We start from the raw sequence: 25788 nt of genomic DNA on the forward strand, positions 1-25788 counted from the left end.
AGCACTCCATGTCCATGTTTAGATCTCAGTGTAATAGTAAGCACTCTATGTTAGTGTTTAGCGCTCAGTGTAATGGTATGCACTCCATGTTAGTGTTTAGCGCTCAGTGTAATGGTAAGCACTCTATGTTAGTGTTTAGAGCTCAGTGTAATGGTAAGCACTCTATGTTAGTGTTTAGCGCTCAGTGTAATGGTAAGCACTCCATGTTAGTGTTTAGAGCTCAGTGTAATGGTAAGCACTCTATGTTAGTGTTTAGAGCTCAGTGTAATGGTAAGCACTCTGTGTTAGTGTTTAGCGTTCAGTGTAATAGTAAGCACTCTATGTTAGTGTTTAGAGCTCAGTGTAATGGTAAGCACTCTGTGTTAGTGTTTAGCGCTCAGTATAATGGTAAGCACTCTGTGTTAGTGTTTAGAGCTCAGTGTAATGGTAAGCACTCTGTGTTAGTGTTTAGAGCTCAGTGTAATGGTAAGCACTCCATGTTAGTGTTTAGCGCTCAGTGTAATGGTAAGCACTCTATGTTAGTGTTTAGAGCTCAGTGTAATGGTAAGCACTCCATGTTAGTGTTTAGCGCTCAGTGTAATGGTAAGCACTCTATGTTAGTGTTTAGAGCTTAGTGTAATGGTAAGCACTCTATGTTAGTGTTTAGCGCTCAGTGTAATAGTAAGCACTCCATGTTAGTGTTTAGCGCTCAGTGTAATAGTAAGCACTCCATGTTAGTGTTTAGCGTTCAGTGTAATGGTAAGCACTCCATGTTAGTGCTTAGCGCTCAGTGTAATAGTAAGCACTCCATGTTAGTGTTTAGCGCTCAGTGTAATGGTAAGCACTCTATGTTAGTATTTAGCGTTCAGTGTAATAGTAAGCACTCTATGTTAGTGTTTAGCGCTCAGTGTAATGGTAAGCACTCCATGTTAGTGTTTAGCGCTCAGTGTAATGGTAAGCACTCCATGTTAGTGTTTAGCGCTCAGTGTAATGGTAAGCACTCTATGTTAGTGTTTAGCGCTCAGTGTAATGGTAAGCACTCCATGTTAGTGTTTAGCGCTCAGTGTATTGGTAAGCACTCTATGTTAGTATTTAGCGTTCAGTGTAATAGTAAGCACTCCATGTTAGTGTTTAGCGCTCAGTGTAATAGTAAGCACTCTATGTTAGTATTTAGCGTTCAGTGTAATAGTAAGCACTCCATGTTAGTGTTTAGCGCTCAGTGTAATAGTAAGCACTCCATGTTAGTGTTTAGCGCTCAGTGTAATGGTAAGCACTCTATGTTAGTATTTAGCGTTCAGTGTAATAGTAAGCACTCCATGTTAGTGTTTAGCGCTCAGTGTAATGGTAAGCACTCTATGTTAGTATTTAGCGTTCAGTGTAATAGTAAGCACTCCATGTTAGTGTTTAGCGCTCAGTGTAATGGTAAGCACTCCATGTTAGTGTTTAGCGCTCAGTGTAATGGTAAGCACTCTATGTTAGTATTTAGCGTTCAGTGTAATAGTAAGCACTCCATGTTAGTGTTTAGCGCTCAGTGTAATGGTAAGCACTCTATGTTAGTATTTAGCGTTCAGTGTAATAGTAAGCACTCCATGTTAGTGTTTAGCGCTCAGTGTAATAGTAAGCACTCCATGTTAGTGTTTAGCGCTCAGTGTAATGGTAAGCACTCTATGTTAGTATTTAGCGTTCAGTGTAATAGTAAGCACTCTATGTTAGTGTTTAGCGCTCAGTGTAATGGTAAGCACTCCATGTTAGTGTTTAGCGCTCAGTGTAATGGTAAGCACTCCATGTTAGTGTTTAGCGCTCAGTGTAATGGTAAGCACTCTATGTTAGTGTTTAGCGCTCAGTGTAATGGTAAGCACTCCATGTTAGTGTTTAGCGCTCAGTGTATTGGTAAGCACTCTATGTTAGTATTTAGCGTTCAGTGTAATAGTAAGCACTCCATGTTAGTGTTTAGCGCTCAGTGTAATAGTAAGCACTCTATGTTAGTATTTAGCGTTCAGTGTAATAGTAAGCACTCCATGTTAGTGTTTAGCGCTCAGTGTAATAGTAAGCACTCCATGTTAGTGTTTAGCGCTCAGTGTAATGGTAAGCACTCTATGTTAGTATTTAGCGTTCAGTGTAATAGTAAGCACTCCATGTTAGTGTTTAGCGCTCAGTGTAATGGTAAGCACTCTATGTTAGTATTTAGCGTTCAGTGTAATAGTAAGCACTCCATGTTAGTGTTTAGCGCTCAGTGTAATGGTAAGCACTCTATGTTAGTGTTTAGAGCTTAGTGTAATGGTAAGCACTCTATGTTAGTGTTTAGCGCTCAGTGTAATAGTAAGCACTCCATGTTAGTGTTTAGAGCTTAGTGTAATGGTAAGCACTCTATGTTAGTGTTTAGCGCTCAGTGTAATAGTAAGCACTCCATGTTAGTGTTTAGCGCTCAGTGTAATAGTAAGCACTCCATGTTAGTGTTTAGCGTTCAGTGTAATGGTAAGCACTCCATGTTAGTGCTTAGCGCTCAGTGTAATAGTAAGCACTCCATGTTAGTGTTTAGCGCTCAGTGTAATGGTAAGCACTCTATGTTAGTATTTAGCGTTCAGTGTAATAGTAAGCACTCTATGTTAGTTTTTAGAGCTCAGTGTAATGGTAAGCACTCTATGTTAGTGTTTAGCGTTCAGTGTAATAGTAAGCACTCCATGTTAGTGTTTAGCGCTCAGTGTAATGGTAAGCACTCAATGTTAGTTTTTAGAGCTTAGTGTAATGGTAAGCACTCTATGTTAGTATTTAGCGTTCAGTGTAATAGTAAGCACTCCATGTTAGTGTTTAGCGCTCAGTGTAATGGTAAGCACTCCATGTTAGTGTTTAGCGCTCAGTGTAATGGTAAGCACTCAATGTTAGTTTTTAGAGCTTAGTGTAATGGTAAGCACTCTATGTTAGTATTTAGCGTTCAGTGTAATAGTAAGTACTCCATGTTAGTGTTTAGCGCTCAGTGTAATGGTAATCACTCCATGTTAGTGTTTAGCGCTCAGTGTAATGGTAAGCACTCTATGTTAGTATTTAGCGTTCAGTGTAATAGTAAGCACTCCATGTTAGTGTTTAGCGCTCAGTGTAATGGTAAGCACTCTGTTAGTATTTAGCGTTCAGTGTAATAGTAAGCACTCCATGTTAGTGTTTAGCGCTCAGTGTAATGGTAAGCACTCTATGTTAGTATTTAGCGTTCAGTGTAATAGTAAGCACTCCATGTTAGTGTTTAGCGCTCAGTGTAATAGTAAGCACTCCATGTTAGTGTTTAGCGCTCAGTGTAATGGTAAGCACTCTATGTTAGTATTTAGCGTTCAGTGTAATAGTAAGCACTCCATGTTAGTGTTTAGCGCTCAGTGTAATGGTAAGCACTCTATGTTAGTATTTAGCGTTCAGTGTAATAGTAAGCACTCCATGTTAGTGTTTAGCGCTCAGTGTAATGGTAAGCACTCTATGTTAGCATTTAGCGTTCAGTGTAATAGTAAGCACTCCATGTTAGTGTTTAGCGCTCAGTGTAATAGTAAGCACTCCATGTTAGTGTTTAGCGCTCAGTGTAATGGTAAGCACTCTATGTTAGTATTTAGTGTTCAGTGTAATAGTAAGCACTCCATGTTAGTGTTTAGCGCTCAGTGTAATGGTAAGCACTCTATGTTAGTATTTAGCGTTCAGTGTAATAGTAAGCACTCCATGTTAGTGTTTAGCGCTCAGTGTAATGGTAAGCACTCTATGTTAGTATTTAGTGTTCAGTGTAAAAGTAAGCACTCCATGTTAGTGTTTAGCGTTCAGTGTAATAGTAAGCACTCCATGTTAGTGTTTAGCGTTCAGTGTAATGGTAAGCACTCCATGTTAGTGTTTAGCGCTCAGTGTAATGGTAAGCACTCTATGTTAGTATTTAGCGTTCAGTGTAATAGTAAACACTCTATGTTAGTTTTTAGAGCTTAGTGTAATGGTATATGTTAGTGTTTAGCGTTCAGTGTAATAGTAAGCACTCCATGTTAGTGTTTAGCGCTCAGTGTAATGGTAAGCACTCAATGTTAGTTTTTAGAGCTTAGTGTAATGGTAAGCACTCCATGTTAGTGTTTAGCGTTCAGTGCAATAGTAAGTACTCCATGTTAGTGTTTAGAGCCCAATGTAATGGTAAGCACTCCATGTTAGTGTTTAGCGCTCAGTGTAATGGTAAGCACTCCATGCCCATGTTTAGAGCTCAGTGTAATAGTAAGCACTCTATGTTAGTGTTTAGCGCTCAGTGTAATGGTAAGCACTCCATGTTAGTGTTTAGCGCTCGGTGTAATGGTAAGCACTCTATGTTAGTGTTTAGAGCTCAGTGTAATGGTAAGCACTCTATGTTAGTATTTAGCGTTCAGTGTAATGGTAAGCACTCTATGTTAGTGTTTAGAGCTCAGTGTAATGGTAAGCACTCCATGTTAGTGTTTAGAGCTCAGTGTAATGGTAAGCACTCCATGTTAGTGTTTAGAGCTCAGTGTAATAGTAAACACTCTATGTTAGTGTTTAGCGCTCAGTGTAATGGTAAGCACTCTATGTTAGTATTTAGCGTTCAGTGTAATAGTAAACACTCTATGTTAGTTTTTAGAGCTTAGTGTAATGGTATATGTTAGTGTTTAGCGTTCAGTGTAATAGTAAGCACTCCATGTTAGTGTTTAGCGCTCAGTGTAATGGTAAGCACTCAATGTTAGTTTTTAGAGCTTAGTTTAATGGTAAGCACTCCATGTTAGTGTTTAGCGTTCAGTGCAATAGTAAGTACTCCATGTTAGTGTTTAGAGCCCAATGTAATGGTAAGCACTCCATGTTAGTGTTTAGCGCTCAGTGTAATGGTAAGCACTCCATGCCCATGTTTAGAGCTCAGTGTAATAGTAAGCACTCTATGTTAGTGTTTAGCGCTCAGTGTAATGGTAAGCACTCCATGTTAGTGTTTAGCGCTCGGTGTAATGGTAAGCACTCTATGTTAGTGTTTAGAGCTCAGTGTAATGGTAAGCACTCTATGTTAGTATTTAGCGTTCAGTGTAATGGTAAGCACTCTATGTTAGTGTTTAGCGCTCAGTGTAATAGTAAGCACTCCATGTTAGTGTTTAGCGCTCAGTGTAATGGTAAGCACTCTATGTTAGTATTTAGTGTTCAGTGTAATAGTAAGCACTCCATGTTAGTGTTTAGCGCTCAGTGTAATGGTAAGCACTCTATGTTAGTATTTAGCGTTCAGTGTAATAGTAAGCACTCCATGTTAGTGTTTAGCGCTCAGTGTAATGGTAAGCACTCTATGTTAGTATTTAGTGTTCAGTGTAAAAGTAAGCACTCCATGTTAGTGTTTAGCGTTCAGTGTAATAGTAAGCACTCCATGTTAGTGCTTAGCGTTCAGTGTAATGGTAAGCACTCCATGTTAGTGTTTAGCGCTCAGTGTAATGGTAAGCACTCTATGTTAGTATTTAGCGTTCAGTGTAATAGTAAACACTCTATGTTAGTTTTTAGAGCTTAGTGTAATGGTATATGTTAGTGTTTAGCGTTCAGTGTAATAGTAAGCACTCCATGTTAGTGTTTAGCGCTCAGTGTAATGGTAAGCACTCAATGTTAGTTTTTAGAGCTTAGTGTAATGGTAAGCACTCCATGTTAGTGTTTAGCGTTCAGTGCAATAGTAAGTACTCCATGTTAGTGTTTAGAGCCCAATGTAATGGTAAGCACTCCATGTTAGTGTTTAGCGCTCAGTGTAATGGTAAGCACTCCATGCCCATGTTTAGAGCTCAGTGTAATAGTAAGCACTCTATGTTAGTGTTTAGCGCTCAGTGTAATGGTAAGCACTCCATGTTAGTGTTTAGCGCTCGGTGTAATGGTAAGCACTCTATGTTAGTGTTTAGAGCTCAGTGTAATGGTAAGCACTCTATGTTAGTATTTAGCGTTCAGTGTAATGGTAAGCACTCTATGTTAGTGTTTAGAGCTCAGTGTAATGGTAAGCACTCCATGTTAGTGTTTAGAGCTCAGTGTAATGGTAAGCACTCCATGTTAGTGTTTAGAGCTCAGTGTAATAGTAAACACTCTATGTTAGTGTTTAGCGCTCAGTGTAATGGTAAGCACTCTATGTTAGTATTTAGCGTTCAGTGTAATAGTAAACACTCTATGTTAGTTTTTAGAGCTTAGTGTAATGGTATATGTTAGTGTTTAGCGTTCAGTGTAATAGTAAGCACTCCATGTTAGTGTTTAGCGCTCAGTGTAATGGTAAGCACTCAATGTTAGTTTTTAGAGCTTAGTGTAATGGTAAGCACTCCATGTTAGTGTTTAGCGTTCAGTGCAATAGTAAGTACTCCATGTTAGTGTTTAGAGCCCAATGTAATGGTAAGCACTCCATGTTAGTGTTTAGCGCTCAGTGTAATGGTAAGCACTCCATGCCCATGTTTAGAGCTCAGTGTAATAGTAAGCACTCTATGTTAGTGTTTAGCGCTCAGTGTAATGGTAAGCACTCCATGTTAGTGTTTAGCGCTCGGTGTAATGGTAAGCACTCTATGTTAGTGTTTAGAGCTCAGTGTAATGGTAAGCACTCTATGTTAGTATTTAGCGTTCAGTGTAATGGTAAGCACTCTATGTTAGTGTTTAGAGCTCAGTGTAATGGTAAGCACTCCATGTTAGTGTTTAGAGCTCAGTGTAATGGTAAGCACTCCATGTTAGTGTTTAGAGCTCAGTGTAATAGTAAACACTCTATGTTAGTGTTTAGCGCTCAGTGTAATAGTAAACACTCTATGTTAGTGTTTAGCACTCAGTGTAATGGTAAGCACTCTATGTTAGTGTTTAGCGCTCAGTGTAATAGTAAGCACTCTAGTGTTTAGCGCTCAGTGTAATGGTAAGCACTCTATGTTAGTGTTTAGAGCTCAGTGTAATAGTAAGCACTCCATCCTAGTGTTTAGAGCTCAGTGTAATAGTAAGCACCCCATGTTAGGGTTTGAATCAATGCATCTCTATGATGAAAGTTCACTGTCTCCATGTAGAGGATGGAGACACTGAATGTCAGTCGACTCACACTGTGCAGCACTGCCCCAGGAAGCACCTCTAGTAGCCATCTGAGGAGTGGCCAGTGGAGTTATCCCTAGGCTGTAATGTAAACACTGCATTTTTACTGCAAAAAGCCTGAAGGGACTGATTATACTCCCCAGAACAAATACAATAAGCTGTAGTTGTTATAGTGACTATAGAGACACCTCCCTGGACTGACAAGGAAGGGGGGACATGACTGCGGCTAGGATAAGGAGTCTTAAAGGAAGAGCAGATGGGAGGGGGATATATGGATACATAGTTGCTAAGATGGAAGACAGTTATAAGGACAGTGAGGGGAGGGGACTTACCAGTCAGCTCTTGGAAGTGCAGGGATCCTGACTTTCAGATTTTCAGATTTGCATCTGTCTTTCTTTGCTGACCCCTTAAAAAAAAATAAAAAAAAAAAAAATATTATAGACATTATTCTTAAAAAGTTTTATACTTACCTGTTCCTGAATTTTGAGAGTGATGGACGTTTCCCAGGAATCGTTGGTGGCCCTGTTGCAGGCTTATCGGGCTGCACATGGTGCAGGCTCGTTAGCAGAGGTGTTGGCCGGCATGGATGGCGTCCCCGGTGAAGAGGCTCGACCTGTGGAAGGTGGGCGGCGGGCCAGGCGTTCAAGGCCGCCGTCGCGACTGTCTCCCAGCCCGGTGAGAGGAGGTCGTGAAGGCCGAAGAAGCCGGCGAGCTGGAGTGGCTGGGAATGTGGAGCCGAGCCTGGTGTCGTCCCCCCGAGCGATCCGGTCCCAGGTGAGAGCTGCGGCTGCGTCCGGCAGCCATTTCCAAGATGGCGATTCGGCGGGAAGATCCAGGAGCCCTCCACCTTCTCTTCCGGCGCGGCCGGAAGTGACGTCACGACGCCGGTCGCGCACGGCCGGCGCGCCGGATATGACGACAGCAGCCGGCGACGGGCAAAACCCGGAAGTGGGTGCCCGCGCCGGAAATAGGACGCCGGGCGCCCGGAGACCACAAGCGCCGGCGGAAGAAGGCGGCAATAGGGGTGCTGTGAGCCGGACAGCAGCCCCAAGGAGATGGGAGTCCCCAGGACCGGCCGGTTCATGGGGTGCCGCGGATCAGGCGGCAGCCCCAAGATTGCAGTACTGCCAGGATGCCGGCGGTCGGGAGGCCGTGTCGGCTGCAGCCCCTCTGGGAGCTGGGAGGCTCCAGGGGGAGTCCGGTGAGGAGGAGGAGTCTGAGGAGGAGCGAGAAGGTGAAGGAGGACGCCCCCTGCGCCTCCCCTCATTTGGTGAGTCAGCATGCGCAGGCGCCTGGGGTGCTGCAGGGAGTTCAGGTCAGGATAGCGAGGTGTTGCGCCTGCTGAGGATGTTAGTGGAGGGGCAAGCCAGGGGTACTGGGCTAGGGGCTCAGGGTCCCGGTAGTGCGGATAGTTTGAGGGGTCATGGGGTTGGGGTGGGTTCCTTTCTCCCAGGGTGTGAACTGGCTCCCCTAGGTTTACATGTGCCAGCGGAGGTGCAAGAGAAGATTATTCGTGGTGAGTATGTGGATCTCCTTTCTCTCGTTCCGCCAGACAAGGAGTCCGTGGACAGACCGCGACGTGGCGAACAATTGGAGGGAGAAAAGGGTAAGGCTATCCCGCGTACGTTCGGTAATTGGCTGCAAGGATTTAATATCTTTGCCAGCGTACTAGTGCGCCGTTTCCCTGAGAGGGCCCCCTCTTTATTTGGTTATTTGGACTTAATTTGGGGCGTCTACAAGGTTTCTGGAGGGCAATGCTGGTTCAAATACGACCAGCAATTCCGCCAGAAGATGGCGGCGTGTCCGGGTATGGGTTTTGGGGTGCAGGACGGCAGCCTGTGGCTGCTACTTATGACCCCGTGTAGACCCTCTCCCTTTTCGGGGGCGGCCGGCGTCCCCACGGGTACGTCGGCAGGTCAGAGGAAGGGAGTCTGTTGGCTCTTCAACGAGAGCCACTGTAAGTGGTTTAGCTCCTGCAGATTCCGGCACGAGTGTGCCCACTGTGGGGGAGCCCACCCGGCTCTCCGTTGTTTCAAGAAGGGCAGACCATCTGCCTCCAAGGGCTCTGGTAGGGACGACGTTCCTCGCAGAGAGGACTCCAGTGAGCGTGGAAAAGATGCGTCCATGGCTCGTCCAGTATCCTAAGAGGGACGTTGCTAGCCTCTTGTTCGACGGTTTCACAACGGGTTTCTGGATTCCCTTTGTGCTGTCGGACGAGGGCCAGTTCGCGGACAATCTTCGGTCCACGCGGGGAAAAGAGGTTTTGTTACAAGAAAAGTTGGAGGCGGAGATTCAACGGGGCCGCATGGCCGGCCCCTTTGATTCCCCCCCATTCCACAACCTGAGGGTGTCTCCGCTGGGTCTGGTACCCAAAAAGGATCCGGGAGTTTTTCGATTGATTCACCATCTCTCGTACCCTTCGGGGTCGTCGGTCAATGATGACATTGACAGGGATGCGTGCAGGGTACGTTATGCGTCCTTCGACTCGGCATTGCTCCTCCTGCGGCGGGCCGGTCGTGGGGCGTTATTAGCAAAATCGGACATTGAATCGGCCTTTCGTTTGTTGCCGGTTCATCCGGATTGCTTTCACTTGTTGGGGTGTTTCGCTAACGGTTGCTTCTATTATGATATGTGTATGCCCATGGGCTGCGCTATCTCTTGTTATCATTTCGAACTGTTTTCTTCTTTTTTGGAGTGGGTCACGTCCAGAGTTGCGGGTTTGTGTTCGTTGACACATTACCTGGATGATTTTTTGTTTGTTGGTCCGTCGGGTTCCCAGGATTGTACAGCGTTGCTTCAGGCATTCCGGCGGGTGGCGGCTGAGTTCGGGGTTCCTGTGTCCGAACAAAAAACGGTTGGCCCGGTGTTGGTCCTTTCATTCTTGGGTATCGAAATCGATACCGAGAGAATGGTTTTCCGGCTTCCGGAAGAGAAGTTGGAGGGGTTGCTGCGGTTGGTGGACTTAGTCAAAGGTTCCAAGAAGGTTCAGTTGCGTCAGATGCAGGGCCTGTTGGGGCACTTGGTTTTTGCATGTCGGGTGTTACCGATGGGTCGGGCATTTTGTCGTAGATTGTCCTTGTCCACGGTGGGGGTGAAGGAACCTTTCCATTACATTCGGATCACGAGGCGCCTTCGGGCGGATCTGGCAGTGTGGAGCTCCTTCCTCAGACGTTACAACGGGCACTCTTGCTGGTTGAGGGAGGCCACCACCAATGCTGCCTTGGATCTGTTTACCGATGCCTCGGGGTCAGTTGGTTTTGGAGCGTATTTTCGGGGTCAGTGGTGCGCGGGGGAGTGGCCGGAGGAATGGCAGTCTTCCCCATTTCGAAGGAATTTGACCTTTTTGGAACTGTTTCCGATAGTGGTCGCCCTGGAACTGTGGGGTGAGGAGCTGAGAAATCACACGGTGGTCTTTCACACGGACAACATGAGTGTGGTCCATGTGATTGCCCGATCGTCCTCCTCGTCCCCTCCAGTGTTGGCTCTTCTCCGTCACCTCGTGCTCCTTAGTCTTCAGTTTAATGTTTGGGTGCGGGCGCAACATGTCCCGGGTGTGCAAAATGTGGTGGCTGATGCATTGTCTCGCTTGCAGTGGGAACGGTTTCGCGAGGCAGCGCCGGAGGCGCGGCGGACCGGTCTGCAGTGTCCGGACTCCTTATGGAAGCTCGATTTCGAGGCCTGATGGGTTTGGTATCGGACTCCTTGGCGGAGGCTTCCTGGAAGGCATACCGGGCAGTGTGGAAACAGTGGCTGTCGGCAGCACGGGACGGGGATGTATCCACGGAAATGGGACGTACGGAGGCGACTCTTGTGTTGCTGGATGACTTGGTCAGGAGAGGTAGGTCTTGCGCAGTAGCGGAGAAGGCGCTGGCTGCCCTGTCTTTCTTGTTTCGATTTATGGGCTGGCGGGATGTTACTAAGGAATTTGGGATCCAGAGGGTGGTGAAGGGGTGGCGACTGCGGCGTCGCCCGGATCGTCGTCGTCCGATTTCGGTGGAAATGTTGCGGCGGATTCTTTTAGTCTTGCCGCGGGTCTGTGGCTCGGATTATGTATCGAAGTTGTTTCGCGTAGCCTTCTCGGTCTGCTTTTTTGGAGCCTTTCGCATCGGCGAGTTGGTAGCCCCGAGCAAGGGGAAGGCCTCGCCTTTGGCATTGTCGGATGTGCGGTGGTCTACTTCCTCCGTTGACATTTTTGTGCGGCGCTCTAAGACGGACCAGGCGGCCCGGGGTGCCTGGGTTCGTTTAGGGGCCACGAGGGATGTCGTCTGTCCTGTCGGGGCTTTTCACGATTTTCTGGAGGTGCGCCCGGAGCGGGGAGGCCCTTTGTTGGCTCACGCGGATGGGTCTCCCCTAACACGCTATCAGTTCTCGGCTATGCTGAAGAGAGCATTGGCCGCGGGTGGTATGGAAAGTCAAGGGTTTTCGGCCCATTCCTTTCGGATTGGGGCGGCTACCCAGGCAAGTGTTTTGGGTTACTCGGCTGCGGGCATTAAACGCATTGGAAGATGGGAGTCGGGGCGTTTTAAGTCTTATGTCCGACCTCATATGCTGTAACCCTCTTCTCGTTGTAGGTGGGCGGCCCCGGTACGTGTGGATACTAGGGCATTCCTACGTGTACTGGGCAGCTAGGCGAGCTGAAGACCGGGCCTATGGACGAAATTTGGGGTTCTCAGTGGACTTGGCCCGAGTCAGGTGGAAGGGCATTAGGGGCCTCCGATGGCAGCAAGTATATCCTGAGTTCGTGGAGCTCCGTAAGTTTGTGTCAGGGCCGGTGGTGGTGGTGGTCCATGCGGGCGGGAACGACTTGGGGGTTTCCAGGACTGTGGACCTTCTCCACGCGATTCGGCACGACTTGGCGAGGTGCATGGCGCTGTTTCCGGACATGACCTTGGTTTGGTCGGAGGTGGTTTCCAGGCCGTGCTGGCGCGCGCTGCCGCACTCGCGCGGTTTGGAGAAGAGCCGGCGCAAGCTGAACATTGCAGTGGGGAAATTTGTCCGGCGGCTAGGTGGGGTGGTCGTTCGACACGTGGAGCTGGAAGGGGAGAACCAGAACTTAATGAGGAGGGATGGGGTCCACTTAAATGAGATAGGTTTGGACATCCTGAACACGGGTTTGCAGAGTGGGATTGAGGCTGCGCTGTCGGCGGGGGGCGCGATGACGGCAGGAGGCGTGAGGGGAAGTCGTCATCGCGGTGGCGGGAGTCCTGGCCAGCGCAGGCAGAAGTGATGGAGTTGCCGAGGAGGCTTGGGGAGTCGCAGCCTGTTGGGAGCTGATGGCGGAGGCAGGCTGCTCATGGACTCATGGTTTGTGGGGATAGACCTGTCTGTTGGGCAATCACCCCAACAGCTGACAGTATTTATGTTGCTGGCATGGAAAATTAATAAAGCTGTGGCCGATGCCCTTACCCAACTTTATACGGTCTCTGTGTGTCATTGGGAAAGGGGGGCACCGGGTGGGTGGTACAGTCATCTAGACAGCAGTCAAGACACCTCCCTGGACTGACAAGGAAGGGGGGACATGACTGCGGCTAGGATAAGGAGTCTTAAAGGAAGAGCAGATGGGAGGGGGATATATGGATACATAGTTGCTAAGATGGAAGACAGTTATAAGGACAGTGAGGGGAGGGGACTTACCAGTCAGCTCTTGGAAGTGCAGGGATCCTGACTTTCCCGCCCTCCCGCCCTTAGGACATTTGGTTATTGAAGGAATGTGGGTTTTGTTTCTGGTGCTTGTTGTTGGTTGTCTTTTCTTGTTTTGTCACAGCATGCGGGAGTCCTGGCCAGCGCAGGCAGAAGTGATGGAGTTGCCGAGGAGGCTTGGGGAGTCGCAGCCTGTTGGGAGCTGATGGCGGAGGCAGGCTGCTCATGGACTCATGGTTTGTGGGGATAGACCTGTCTGTTGGGCAATCACCCCAACAGCTGACAGTATTTATGTTGCTGGCATGGAAAATTAATAAAGCTGTGGCCGATGCCCTTACCCAACTTTATACGGTCTCTGTGTGTCATTGGGAAAGGGGGGCACCGGGTGGGTGGTACAGTCATCTAGACAGCAGTCATGTCCCTATAAGCAGTTCATGTAAGTCTCAATAGACGATAGACATTGATTTCCGCCTGCTGCATTTAGTTCTAGCGGAAGGTGAGCAGTCTGTCTATCCATTATAAATCTGACTTTCTAGAATGGCTATCTGATGATCTCTAATCCATTTTCTCGGATTATCTGACATTCACAGATTTTACGGTATTAATACATAATCTTCCTTCACAGTAAATATATCTCAATAGGCAGATCATCATTTACTAGGTCAATAATCCGTAAATTATCTGCTAATCCTTGGCCTGTGCCTCTCATTTATCTGTCTCTGTATGTAACATGGTCTAGCTGTCTCAGATCTGTCTCCTGTTCACAGTGTCTCTCTAGTAGCACGGTCTAGCTGTCTCAGATCTGTCTCCTATTCACAGTGTCTCTCTATGCAACACGACCTAGCTACCCCAGACTGTCTCCTATTCACATGTCTCTGTATGTAACATGGTCTAGCTGTCTCAGATCTGTCTCCTGTTCACAGTGTCTCTCTAGGTATCATGGCCTAGCTCTCTCAGATCGGTGTCCTATTCACAGTGTCTCTCTATGTAGCACGGCCTAGCTGTCTCAGATCTGTCTCCTATTCACGGTGTCTCTCTAGGTATCATGGCCTAGCTGTTTCAGATCGGTGTCCTATTCACAGTGTCTCTCTATGTAGCACGGCCTAGCAGTAATTTTTTATTTGTTTACATTACCCATCTCACGCTAACCCAGTGGACTCTGGGGCCACCGATAGGCTAACTAGGCATTCGCCTCGGGCGCCGGCCTGCTTGGGGCACCGACTAGGATATTTCCTGGTGGGCTCCCCCTGTCCTGAGCTGCAGCGTTGGGCGAACAGATCCGCCCCCCTTCGGCGCCAGGCCAATCCTCCAGGCCCCCGAAAATGGGGGCACCCGGAAGAGCCTTGTCACAGGGGACCCGGGAGGTGGCCGTTTTTTGGTATGGCAGAGTAGGCACCTGCTTACCATGATGGCAAGTGCCTGCTCTGCCAATGATCTCAGTGTATCTCAGTGAGTGCATGTGTCTCTGAGAGTGTGTTCGTGTCAGTGTGTCTGTCAGTGAACGTGTGTGTTAGTTAATTAAACAGTGTGTGAGACAATGAGTGTCAGTGAGTGTGTATCAGTAAGGCAATGTTCTCTGTTAGTCTGCCCATCCACACTGACATCCCCGCATAGATATTTCGAAATCCACCGCAACACCACTCGCTATGGTAACGACACACAATCCTGGGGTACCCGCATTAACCCTGCTTGGATCTGTCTTTTTTTTATTTCTCTGGGTTAACGTTACAGTATTTCTATATCATACATTAGAATCATTACTGTATAATGTGCTGCTTATTAAGACTGACACTGTTGTTCCTCTATATCGTGTTTGAAACAAATGTGACGTCACTGCTGATTACGATGAGCGCACAACAAAAATAAAGAATTAAAAAATACACCTAACATTAAAACTATAGACTGATCATTTATTTGTCAGTGGGCAAACATTCAAAATCAGGGGATCAAATACTTTTTTCACTCACTCTATCTATCTATCTATCTATCTATCTATCTATGTGTCCATCTATATATGTGTCTATCTATCTATCTATGTGTCTATCTATCTATGTGTCTATCTATCTATGTGTCTGTCTATCTATCTATGTGTCTATCTATCTATCTATCTATCTATCTATCTATCTATGTGTCTGTCTGTCCATCTATCTATCTATGTGTCTATCTATCTATCTATGTGTCTATCTATCTATGTGTCTATCTATCTATGTGTCTATCTATCTATGTGTCTATCTATGTGTCTATCTATCTATGTGTCTATCTATCTATGTGTCTGTCTATCTATCTATGTGTCTATCTATCTATCTATGTGTCTGTCTATCTATCTATGTGTCTATCTATCTATGTGTCTATCTATCTATCTATCTATGTGTCTATCTATCTATGTGTCTATCTATCTATGTGTCTGTCTATCTATCTATGTGTCTATCTATCTAAGTATCTATCGATGTATCATCTCTATCTATCTATGTGTCTGTCTGTTTGTCTATCCTTTATTTTTAGGTCTAGCTGATCCGCATGTCTAACACATTATTTAGCTTTCCATTGTTGTCTTATCGGCTTGCCCAGGCCACCAATGAGTTTCAAAGCGTTGCTGTACATCACTCAGAGTATTTTCCTGGTGCATTAGTGCTGCAGCTGCTGCTCAGTGAGACTGACACAGCCCTCTGCAGGTTTCCGAAAACACAAAGGGGATTATACACTCCGAGAAAGCAGCTGTCACACCACCCACATACTCTAAGTAGCTTTAAGGCATGTTGCCTTTATAACCCCCATTTGTGGATCCATTAGGGTTGCTCCCATCACTCTCAGCCACAGCCGGCATGGGACCTTCTTTGTGCAATGCCAAGAATTTTGTAATAATGAGTGTGTGAAATTAAACCCCAAAACCAAATCTATAAACCACTCCCATAGACTTACCGTTTGGACCCGAAGGCCCCTCTTTGTTGAATTAGTTATCACCACTGGGACGAGCAGTTTTAAATGGAACTTTTTATTTTCACATTGTGTAGATCAACTAGCTGTTTGGTCATCGTTTGAGAAATATATTGCTGATTTTCAACTGTGCAGATCGGCCACACAGTTACTTGAGAGTAACACACAGGGAACATTTCATTGGTGTTTCGTCAGGACCTTTCGTTGAATGGTCTCTGGGCTTCTTTCTAATCTGTTTGTTGCATTCTCTTCCACACTCTCGTTTCTCTTTTCACTATGACAGTAATGTGTCAGCCATCCACTCTCTCATTGCATTATCCTCAGTGTCTAGTATCGTGTCCTACCTGTCACTATTAGACTGTGTGGGACTGCAAGTGAAGGTGTTAAAGCTGTCTCTGCCACAGACCACGCAGAGATAGTCTAGCTTCTTGTGATTACCACCATACCATAGCTTGGGGTTTATTAAAGGTAAAAGGGAAGTGCTTATCCTCTTTTATCTGAGCAGAAGGACTGGAGTCTGATCCACACAAGGTCCCACCTTCCCTAAGATGTATTTGCGGTTCTGTTTGGTTGGATACCTGCTGTGTGTTTCTCTATTGTTGTTGTTATAGCTGGAGAAGGTGCCTTGCCAGTGCGAAATTAAGAAGTGGGCACTGGGGAGACGTGTCTTACCCTGGAGGAATTATATGCTGGTAAGACTTACAGGACTATTCAATAAAGTGAGCATTCAAAGAGAATTTTCAAATTTCAGGAGAAAGTATCTAAATTGGTAGGAAAGCTGACTTTGAGAATTTTTCCAATTCAACAACCTTAAAGGGCAACTATAGTGCCAGGAAAACAAACACGTTTTCCTGGCAATATAGCTTCCTACTCCGTCCCCCCCTCTCCCCCCTGTGGTGCAGAAGGGGTTAATGACCATTTCTGTCACTTGGGTCCAGCGCAGATGTCCCTCGGCGCCGGCATGGGTCTGCCTTCTCTCCTGGCCGCAATGGTCACGCTTGCATTAGGATTACCCAATAGGAAACCATTATTCAGTGCTTTCTTATAGGGTCTTGGGTGACGCTGGACGTTCCCATGCATAGCATTAGGACGTCCAGTGTCAGTTAGAAGATCAAAAGTCGCCTGACAGCCCAGAAGTTCCTCTAATTGCGGTCTGGTAGACAGCCACTAAAGGTTGAGTTAAGTCTAGCAGGTAATTATTGCAGTTACTTAAAAACTGCAATATTAAACTGTTCAGGGACCTGGGATACTGCACCCAGACCACTTTATTGAGCTGAAGTGGTCTGGGTGCCTATAGGAATTCCTAAGGAATTCTCCAAGTGCTTTTCTAGTTTAGTAACTTCGGTATATTCATGTATCTCATAAACATCTCATATATCATCTCTCCATCCCACAGAAACAGCCGATGAAAGGGTACCAGACCGCTCCATTTTCTCGCAATTCTGCCGGTCATTGTTTATTAGGTCACAAATTTGGTTAGGAACAAATTCAAACATTTGCATATTTTCAAAAATGTAACGAGACATTTGCCCAGTCGTATGGCTTGCCCACTGAGGCAGGTTTTGGGATGTCAGTGCAGTGTTCAGCGATGTAAAGCTTCAGAGATACCAGTTGTGTAGTGAAACAGTCACTGTTCTTAAATTTAAACAATGAATAAGCTGTTGGAAATCATCTGAAAATCAAGTAATGCTTAAGATCTTCTTTTTAATTCTATCAAGTCATGTAACATTGTATAATAAACTATATTAAAGGAACAATCAAGTGCCAGGAGCAGAAGATGAGAAATAACGACATTGTTTAATATTACAGGATTATTGTACTTGTACAATTATTAGTACATTTTAAAATGCGATTATTTTACAAGATTAGATTTTAATGGCATTGTACTTTTTGGGTGAAAAGATTAATCCTTATGCTAGTTGTGGGATAGGCAACCTTCAGCCCTCCAGATGTTGTGGACTACATCCCCCATAATGCTCTTACAGTTATAATGCTGGCAAAGCATCATGGGAGGTGTAGTCCAAAACATCTGGAGTGCCGAAGATTGCCTATGCCTGGGTAGTTTATAAGCTGGTGTGATGGGGTTCATATTCTTTAAGTGTAATCAAAGTGAATTTTAAATTTTATGGCATAATAGCCAAATTGGAAAAGTTTTAAAGTAACACTTCAAGTATTATAATCACTACAGTATACTGTAGTGGTTATGGTGCCATGAGTGTCCTGCCCCACACCCCCTTGTAAGGAGTCAAACTGTTTTACACTGCAGGGCTTACCTCATAATATAGGTCTTCTGACTATCCATTGAGCAGTGCCCAGGGATACTAATTTACACTTCTATTGCTCTGAAAGAAAGTACTGTTAAGATCTTAAGGCAAAATAATTATGTCAAAGAATGAGATCAAAATGAGGCTATGTTGTTTTTGGACGCAATATTGGTTTTTGGGGATTTGCAAGAGATTTTTTGTAAATTTTAAAAGGGACACTATAGTCACCAGAACAACTACAGCTTATTGAATTTGTTCTGGTGAGTAGAATCATACCCTTCAGGCTTTTTGCTGTAAACACTGTCTTTTCAGAGAAAATGCAGTGTTTACATTACAGCCTAGTGATACCTTCACTGGCCACTCCTCAGATGGTCATTAGAGGTGCTTCCTGGGGCGGTGCTGCACAGTCTGACTGACATTCAGTATCTCCTGCCTCTGCATGCAGACACTGAACTTTCCTCATAGGGATGCATTGATTCAGTTGATCTCTATGAAAAGGCTCTGATTGGCCAGGGCGACGTTTGACTTGTCCTGGCTCTGCCCCTAATCTGCCACCTTGACAGTCTCAGGCAATCCTATGGGGAAGCATTGTGATTGGCTCAGGCCACCACTTCTGATGATGTCAGCAGACAGCAGGCGGGTCATGGGCAGACAGGGGGAGAGCCAGCAACTGCAGACATTACTACAAGTAAGATTTTACTATATTTATGGGGGCAAGAGGGGCTAGATGGTGGTTTTAACAGTATAGGGTCAGGAATAAATTGATTTTGAGGCTAATGTAAACATGGCTATTGGTTCCCATAATGCACTGCATATCATTTTCTCGTTAATGGGGATCTACTGCAATTTTTAAAGTGAATGGGGAATGACTAAACCTAAATAACCACGCTTGGTAAATCTCACAGGGACCACTATGGGAAGACCAGGATTAGCCAAATGATCCCAGCCACTTCTTGTGTAATGTTTTATTAACCGTAATGTCCACACTGAACAAAGACCAGGTCCAAAAGAGGGACTTTCAGAGGTGACTGTTCTCCTTTAAATTTTCTTTCAGTACGTTTGATTGCATAACATATACACATAATGAAATTGTATTGTTTTTGTTTCTTGCGTAGAACTGTGAACCGGAAAGGGCTGTTTCTATGTCTCCAAGATAAATGGGAGAGCTAATGGTTATACTAATTTATTTTTATTATTTTATGGAATAAGTTGTTATGGTGTCTGGAAGTCCTGGGTGCCATCTCATCTAAAAGGGTTAAATGGTTTACGAATTGTTTAATTCCCATGTGGTCCAAACAGTGGCAGTCTTACAGGTCTCAGGTTAGCCGTTCCTCTGTGCCAGCTGCCGCACTGAAGTTGGACACAGGGGAGGGGACACCGGTACCTGCAAGCGGGTGGCGTCTGGTCCACTCCTAAATAGTATAACCCCTTAAGGTAATTCAGTACCCAGGACCTCCAGGCACCATGATAATTTCACTGAGATGAGGTTGTTATGGTTCTCAGAGTGTTCAAAGCTGTGATATCTGCAGAAGATTTTCCATTAAGGAACAAAGCTATTATACAGACACTTTCACTCTTAAAGGGAAACTATAGTGCTAGGAATACAAACTTCCTAGCACTATAGCTCCCTATAGTGTCCCCCTCCCTCACTGCCCAGTGGAGGGGTGAGGGGGCGAATGCGCATTCTAATTAGGAATACTTCATAGGAAAGCATTGCATCAAAGCTTCCCTGTGGGGTTTTAGCTGATGTATAGTGTGAGAACGTTCGGCATCAATTAGGCGATCAAAAGTCGTCTAACCACATGGAAGCGCCTCTAGTGGCTGTCTGGTACTAGAGGTGGAGTTCACCCAGCAAGATAATTATTGCAGTTTCTCAGTAACTGCAATAATAACAAATGCCAGTTTAAACTGGCAGGGGAACTGCACCCAGTCCACTTCGATAAGCTGAAGTGGTCTTGGTGCCTATAGTGTCCCTTTGAACATTGAATTGAATTAAATAAGGAATTATTTCTGTGGGGGCAGAACACTTGCCCCATTTGACCGTGATCAAAGTAGAGGTTAGGTTTAGAATTAGAACATTAAAGTATTTGTTGCAGTTACGATGATTAACCTTTCAGCTCCCATTAATCTCAGCAACAGCATATTCCAGACCAGCTCCAAACATTGTCACATTGTACAAAATCATACAACATACATTCAGAGATCAGGAGGCTCTTTAAAGGGACACTATAGTCACCCAGACCACTTCAGCTCAATGAAGTGGTCTGGGTGCCAGGTCCCCCAGGTTTTAACCCTTCAGATGTAAACATAGCAGTTTCAGAGAAATTGCTATGTTTACATTGCAGGGTTAATCCGGCCTCTAGAGGCTGTCTTCCTGACAGCCGCTAGAGGCACTTCTGCGACGCTGGATGCGAAATTCGCATCCAGCGTGCAGAACGTCCATAGGAAAGCATTGAGAAATGCTTTCCTATGGACTGTTTGAATGCGCGCGCTGAGGTCAGCGGGGGAGGTGGGCCCTGAGGGTGGGGGGTCCTAAGGATGCTATAGTGTCAGGAAAACACCTGTTTTCCTGACACTATAGTGATCCGTTAAGTAAGTGGCAGGCAGGTACAAAGAGTGCTCTAGTAATACTGCAGTAATAAGGTGGAATAATCAGGTCCAAAATGCTGTTTATTGTTATCAAGCTCAAACTTTTTATTTTGTTCAAGAGGATAAAATCATTTCGGAGGATCACTATGACAAAGTGAATGGTGTGTTTATGGTAGAAACAATCAACAGATTTTTATTACGTCAACCGTGGGAATGACAACTGCTAATTAACCAATAATTCTAAAACTATTGTACCCTATATTAATTAACCCCTTCAGGAGCTGAATGCACCTTTAACACACTGTTCTAACATGGAAATGTGTGTAATGAACTGTGCGAGTCACTTTAAAGGAAAACTGTCAGAGATTTTTATTATTACCAAAAAAAAAACAAAGATTGCATGTAATATAGCCTTGTGCATTTTTGCTTTTGTTTATTTTTTATGGATTTTTTTTTTTTTCGGAGGATGTGGGGGGGGGGGGGAGGGGGAAGCGAGATGTTTTCTATTGAATACTAATTAAAAGCTAATTATTTTCAGTGAATATCCGTGACTACCCTTGCTACCTGGGGTTGCTATATATATATATAACCATCTGTAGTTGTGAAAAAACACTTATCTGCTAAGATCATAATGACCAAAGGATGATTGAAAGATGGCCGCTCCCATAAAGCAAGAGTAAGCCAGAAATTTCATAAAAAGTGATATCAACTTAACAAAATAATACACACAGTCACAGAGGCTATAATAGATGTAATAGTTTATTTTAAATAGAAGTAAAAAAAAAATCATGACAGTATTCCTTTAAGACCACAGAGGCCTGCTGCTGGACTGCAACTCCTTGGATGCTTAGTGGAGTTTTAGCCATTAACCAGCCCTGCATTAGGAGGGATAATTAAACCTACGACAACCACACTTAATTGTAACAATAAGATATTTCCGCCCACTTCCTCTAATCCTTACCCATCTTCTAATCCCTCGTTTCCATCTCCGTTCAACATATCTCCGGTAAACCTTTCTTATGTCTACTGTCCACCCAGCATTCTAAATGGTTAAGGCACAATTCACCCTTTGTAAAACAAACTCCAGTATTAAGGCATTATTTTGATGTTTAGGTACTGCGGAGAGACAATCCACTGCCTTTTTAGGCTAATTTCTATTTTAATTTACTTCAAAAACTGTATTTTTTTGAAGGTGCTCTTCCCTGGCCAAATGATGAAATTGATGAAATCACATACCTCCCTGTCGATACAAGTTATCTTTTAAAGAGTCTCCATACTCTACTGTGTTGGCATTGGGACCTTGTGCAGAACCTTACCTTACTAGTGACATGGCACATATATAAGTATCTGTATTCTAATAATACATCTGAAAGGTGCTTTTAATAGTGTTATGGCCGTGTGACCCTCTGTGAAGTGTAACATCACACAAGGGCATCGAGGCATTTTAGCATTCAGCCTGTCTCTAAACATGATGGTTTTTAGGCAATATGGCTCTGCTGTGGCATTGTTAAAATCAGGATTTTTTAGCTGAGATTGTAGCCAATCACATTAAATATCACTTATTTCTACAGCAGTGTTTTCCTTTCTTAATTTATCTTGCTCAAATCAAATTTAAACAAAATCTGCTTTTGTGTATCAGTCTTGCAATACTGTAACCATATGGTCACTGAAAGTTATCACCCTTCTGTGTGTCGCTGAGATGTTGCGATCCCACTTCTGCCACCATCGTGAATGTGGTGAGTTCTAATTTGATCAGTTATGAGGGGTGAGCTCAATATTTACCCTGATGGGCTATGTGGTAAATACTGGACAATACAACGAGAAGACCTTTGTTTAGCTTGTGTATTCAAACTGTATTACTTCTTTAATTGCAAGTTGTGATTGGCAGTGGTTTCACACTCACAGAAAAATAAATACATTAACATAAAACAAAGTAAATAAAGCAGCCTTGTGGTCAAAAGAGTATTTGTGTTTCTCTACGTAAAACTATATGTCTGTACTAAACAATTATACCATTTATGTACCATGTGTCAGAAACCTGTGTTGTAGTGTTACAACCTATTACATTTTGTGTTTGTAAAAGAATAACCCAGATTCTTCAAAGAATTTGAATTAAAACAAAGAAAATATAACGGATTAGATTGTCAAATGCAAAATGATCCTAATTGTAATTAAATATTGGTGATAACTTGATTTTCTACAGGCATGGAATGCCAGATAAGCCACAGAGACTGCATGGATCTACCATAGTGAAGTGTTCACATATAAAAGTGTTGCCTTCTTGAATTAGACTTATACTGAAGATATCAGAGAGTCTGCAGTGAGCTCCACACTAAGCCATCTATCTCATAGTGTTAGTAAGACAAAGAAAAACAATCACATTCCCCCCTCTTTTTAATCAGAGAATGGATGGTGCCATGAGATGAGAGGAATCTTACTGGGTCACTGCAGCCTCTCTGAAAGTTTCAAGTTTCCAGTAGATTCCACTAACTTTTCCTTTGATTCCGTCAGCACCAGGGTAACGAGACACATTGATCCCTTCAGCACCGAAGAGAACGTATACAAGGATCTTTGTGACATGCGTCAAGGACACATTGTAGAAAGGATGGGGTCTGCAAGGTTTTCTAGAGCAGATAAGTTCAGTCACCAAAAGATCACAGGACCTTTTTTATGGATCTGAAACACTGTGTTTTCTTTTTTAAAATTTTCTGGAAATATAAGAGGGATGAAGACAGAGTTGAATTAGTGTTTTTTATAACGATTTTTTGGTGCTTCTCCGCAGCCAGTTGCATCACAGTTGAGAGCACCTGGCTTTTTACCCAGGCCGATACTGCCAAGCAGATCAGGGAGCTCATTGGAGATGGCTCTCTCAATCTTCTCTATGAGGCAGCCTCCCATGTAGGAACACTGTTGGGACAGCAGCTTGAAGCTTGTAATTGGATTTACGCCAAAGAAATCTTTATAAGCCTCTTTGTTGGGTAGGTCAAACTTGCTGACATTGGTCTTAGCCAAGATGGACTTGAAAATGAAGAACTTGTCAGGGTCATCCACAATGTCCTTAAATACCAGCTCTCCATCACTGAAGAAAGTCATCTTTTCTTTGTAAGTCTGCAGGTACCGATCCACCAGCAGAGCATGGATCCTCACCCTGATAGCATGCTGGCGGATGAAGGCAATCTTGTTTTCAAGACGGTTCTCAATGACCTGGTTAAGATCTTCTAGTAGGGAGATCTCTTCTTTGAGGAAGAGTTCTCTGTGTGTCTCAGGATGGTAGTCTTCAGGCCAGAAGGAGCTAACATATACCCTTGGGGGCTCTGTCACATTAATCAGGGGAGCCAAGCTCCAAAAGAGGGCTCCATATACCCTCATCAGTTCTTGGGTGGCCAAGCTGTCAGCCTTATTCAGGATGATACGGATTTGAGACTCTCGACCTTTCAGTTGCCGGAAAAGCATCTCTAGTTCAAGACCTACATCCAGCTTGGTTGGATCAAACACCACAAAGATCAGGTCAGCACGATCAATGAACCACTGGCAGACATCATTGAATGGATAACCTGCATTGGAAGTGATAGAGAAGGAATCACGACACAAAATAACAAAAAGTCCCCAGTTTTGGATGAGAAATCCACTCTAACCTTTATCATTATACCAATTCAGACATTGACTAGAAAATAGACATGTGTAATCGTTTTCACACCAATCAAATTTTCATTAATTATTATTTAACTTAATTTGATTTTCAATGGTGTATAGTAACCTTTCTTACTTGAATATCCCCCTTTAGGGAATTTTGGGACTGCTTCTTTTTGAATTCATTGATTTCCCACAGGGATTAACAGATGACAGAAATTCAGTAAATTATCGAAAATATTTTCGGCTCGAATGAATTGAATCGATGCTAATTTCGACTGAACTAAGAATCGAAAAGTATCGACTGAACTGAAACCAGCCAAAACAAAAATTCTTTCTATGCACATCTCCACTAGCAAATGGTATGTTACCAAAAACCCAGCTAATTTGTATCAAATTTAACAAAACGGACGTGTCTGTTAAACCATCCTTACCTCTTTCCTGCTGCTTGCGATTCTCAATGATGCCAGGGGTGTCCACAAACGTAACTCTCTCTAGCAGCTTATGGGGGAACTCAATCCCAATGAGTTTTTCCAGAAAGTTTTGTCCAAATTTTTCCAGTGGTGAAAAAGAGCGGCCACTGTCAGCAGCCATCACAATGCCCTCAATGGTCTTCACTTTTGGCCCATGCATCAGGACTGTGAATTCGGAAGTGGTGGGCTCAGCACCTGTCAAAAAAAACGAAATTTCCATAAAATTCAATGGACTTTATGGTGGTTATTGATTCTCACTTGTCTTAAATATGAGAAATTGTGAAATAGGCAGAATGTTTTGTTTTTTTTCTTAAAAAATTGTATTATTATGCATTCTGTCTGTCCATATAACGGTCGGTCTACTAATATAAGTAAGATGGGCAGATAGATATTACTTGCCCTTTGTGTGTTCTCAGTGCACAAGACTGTTTCTAAAACACGAATGGGAATTGACATGTGGCCAGCAGTAGTGCCATAAAAAAAAAAGTAAATTCTAATATTGAAACAAAGATGTCTTCTGTCGTTACCTGTGTACAACTGATAAGGGGATTCATCTAGCCCCAAGAGGTAGTTGATCATAGTGGATTTGCCAACACTCCAAGGTCCCAAAAATAACACCATTGGCTTAGATGTAATCTCTCCATCTAGGGGTAAGAAGAAACAGAAAAAAAGATGACATGTAATTCTGATTTATAGAAACACATTTGCTTTGTTCCAGAATTGCTCTGTGGTTCCTGTCTGTACATGAGAAGAGTCAATAGGAAAAACCGTGTGGTTTTATACTATGACTATGATCCCAGGGGTCATTCAGAGAGAATGGTTTATGTAAGGAATATCCTATGGACAGTAGCTAAAGGGAAACTATAGTGCTAGGGAAACCAAGTTGTTTTCCTGGTACTATAGCTTCCCCTTCCCTCGTGCCCCCCACCCCCTTCTGTATTTACCTCAGTCCATCACCGATGTCCCTCGGCGCTGGCTCAGTCCACCTTCGCTCCTCCCCCTGCCGATGTCAGCCGGCGGGAAGACCCAAGGGCAATGGCTACGCTTGCATTATGGTTTCCCCATAGGAAAGGATTATATAATGCTTTCCTATGGGGTTTTGGGTGACGCTGGAAGACCACATGCAAAGCGTGAGGATATCCAGTGTCAGTTAGGCAACCAAACATCACCTAACGGCCCTGAAGTCCATCTAGTGTCTGTCTAGTAGACAGCCATTAGAGGTGGAGTTAACCCTATTTATCTGTCCTCCCCTGATTTCTAACTGG

The 25788-nt window shown here is 44.2% G+C and overlaps 1 protein-coding gene across 2 annotated transcripts in view; it reads right to left on the reverse strand.

The window, feature by feature from the left end:
* Positions 1 to 20893: 20893 nt before the first annotated feature.
* SRL (sarcalumenin) overlaps positions 20894 to 25788 on the reverse strand; it is a 40704-nt gene continuing 35809 nt past the window's right edge. For both annotated transcript variants that reach the window (XM_063430561.1, XM_063430559.1), the window contains 3 exons: positions 25051 to 25167; positions 24485 to 24718; positions 20894 to 23974 (listed from right to left, as the gene is read on the reverse strand). In XM_063430561.1, coding sequence (XP_063286631.1) covers positions 23163 to 23974; positions 24485 to 24718; positions 25051 to 25167 — 1163 coding nt within the window. In that variant the 3' untranslated portion in view covers positions 20894 to 23162. The remainder of the gene's footprint in view (positions 23975 to 24484; positions 24719 to 25050; positions 25168 to 25788) is intronic.

The sequence above is a fragment of the Pelobates fuscus genome, chromosome 8 (assembly GCF_036172605.1).
Source record: "Pelobates fuscus isolate aPelFus1 chromosome 8, aPelFus1.pri, whole genome shotgun sequence".
Taxonomy (NCBI): domain Eukaryota; kingdom Metazoa; phylum Chordata; class Amphibia; order Anura; family Pelobatidae; genus Pelobates; species Pelobates fuscus.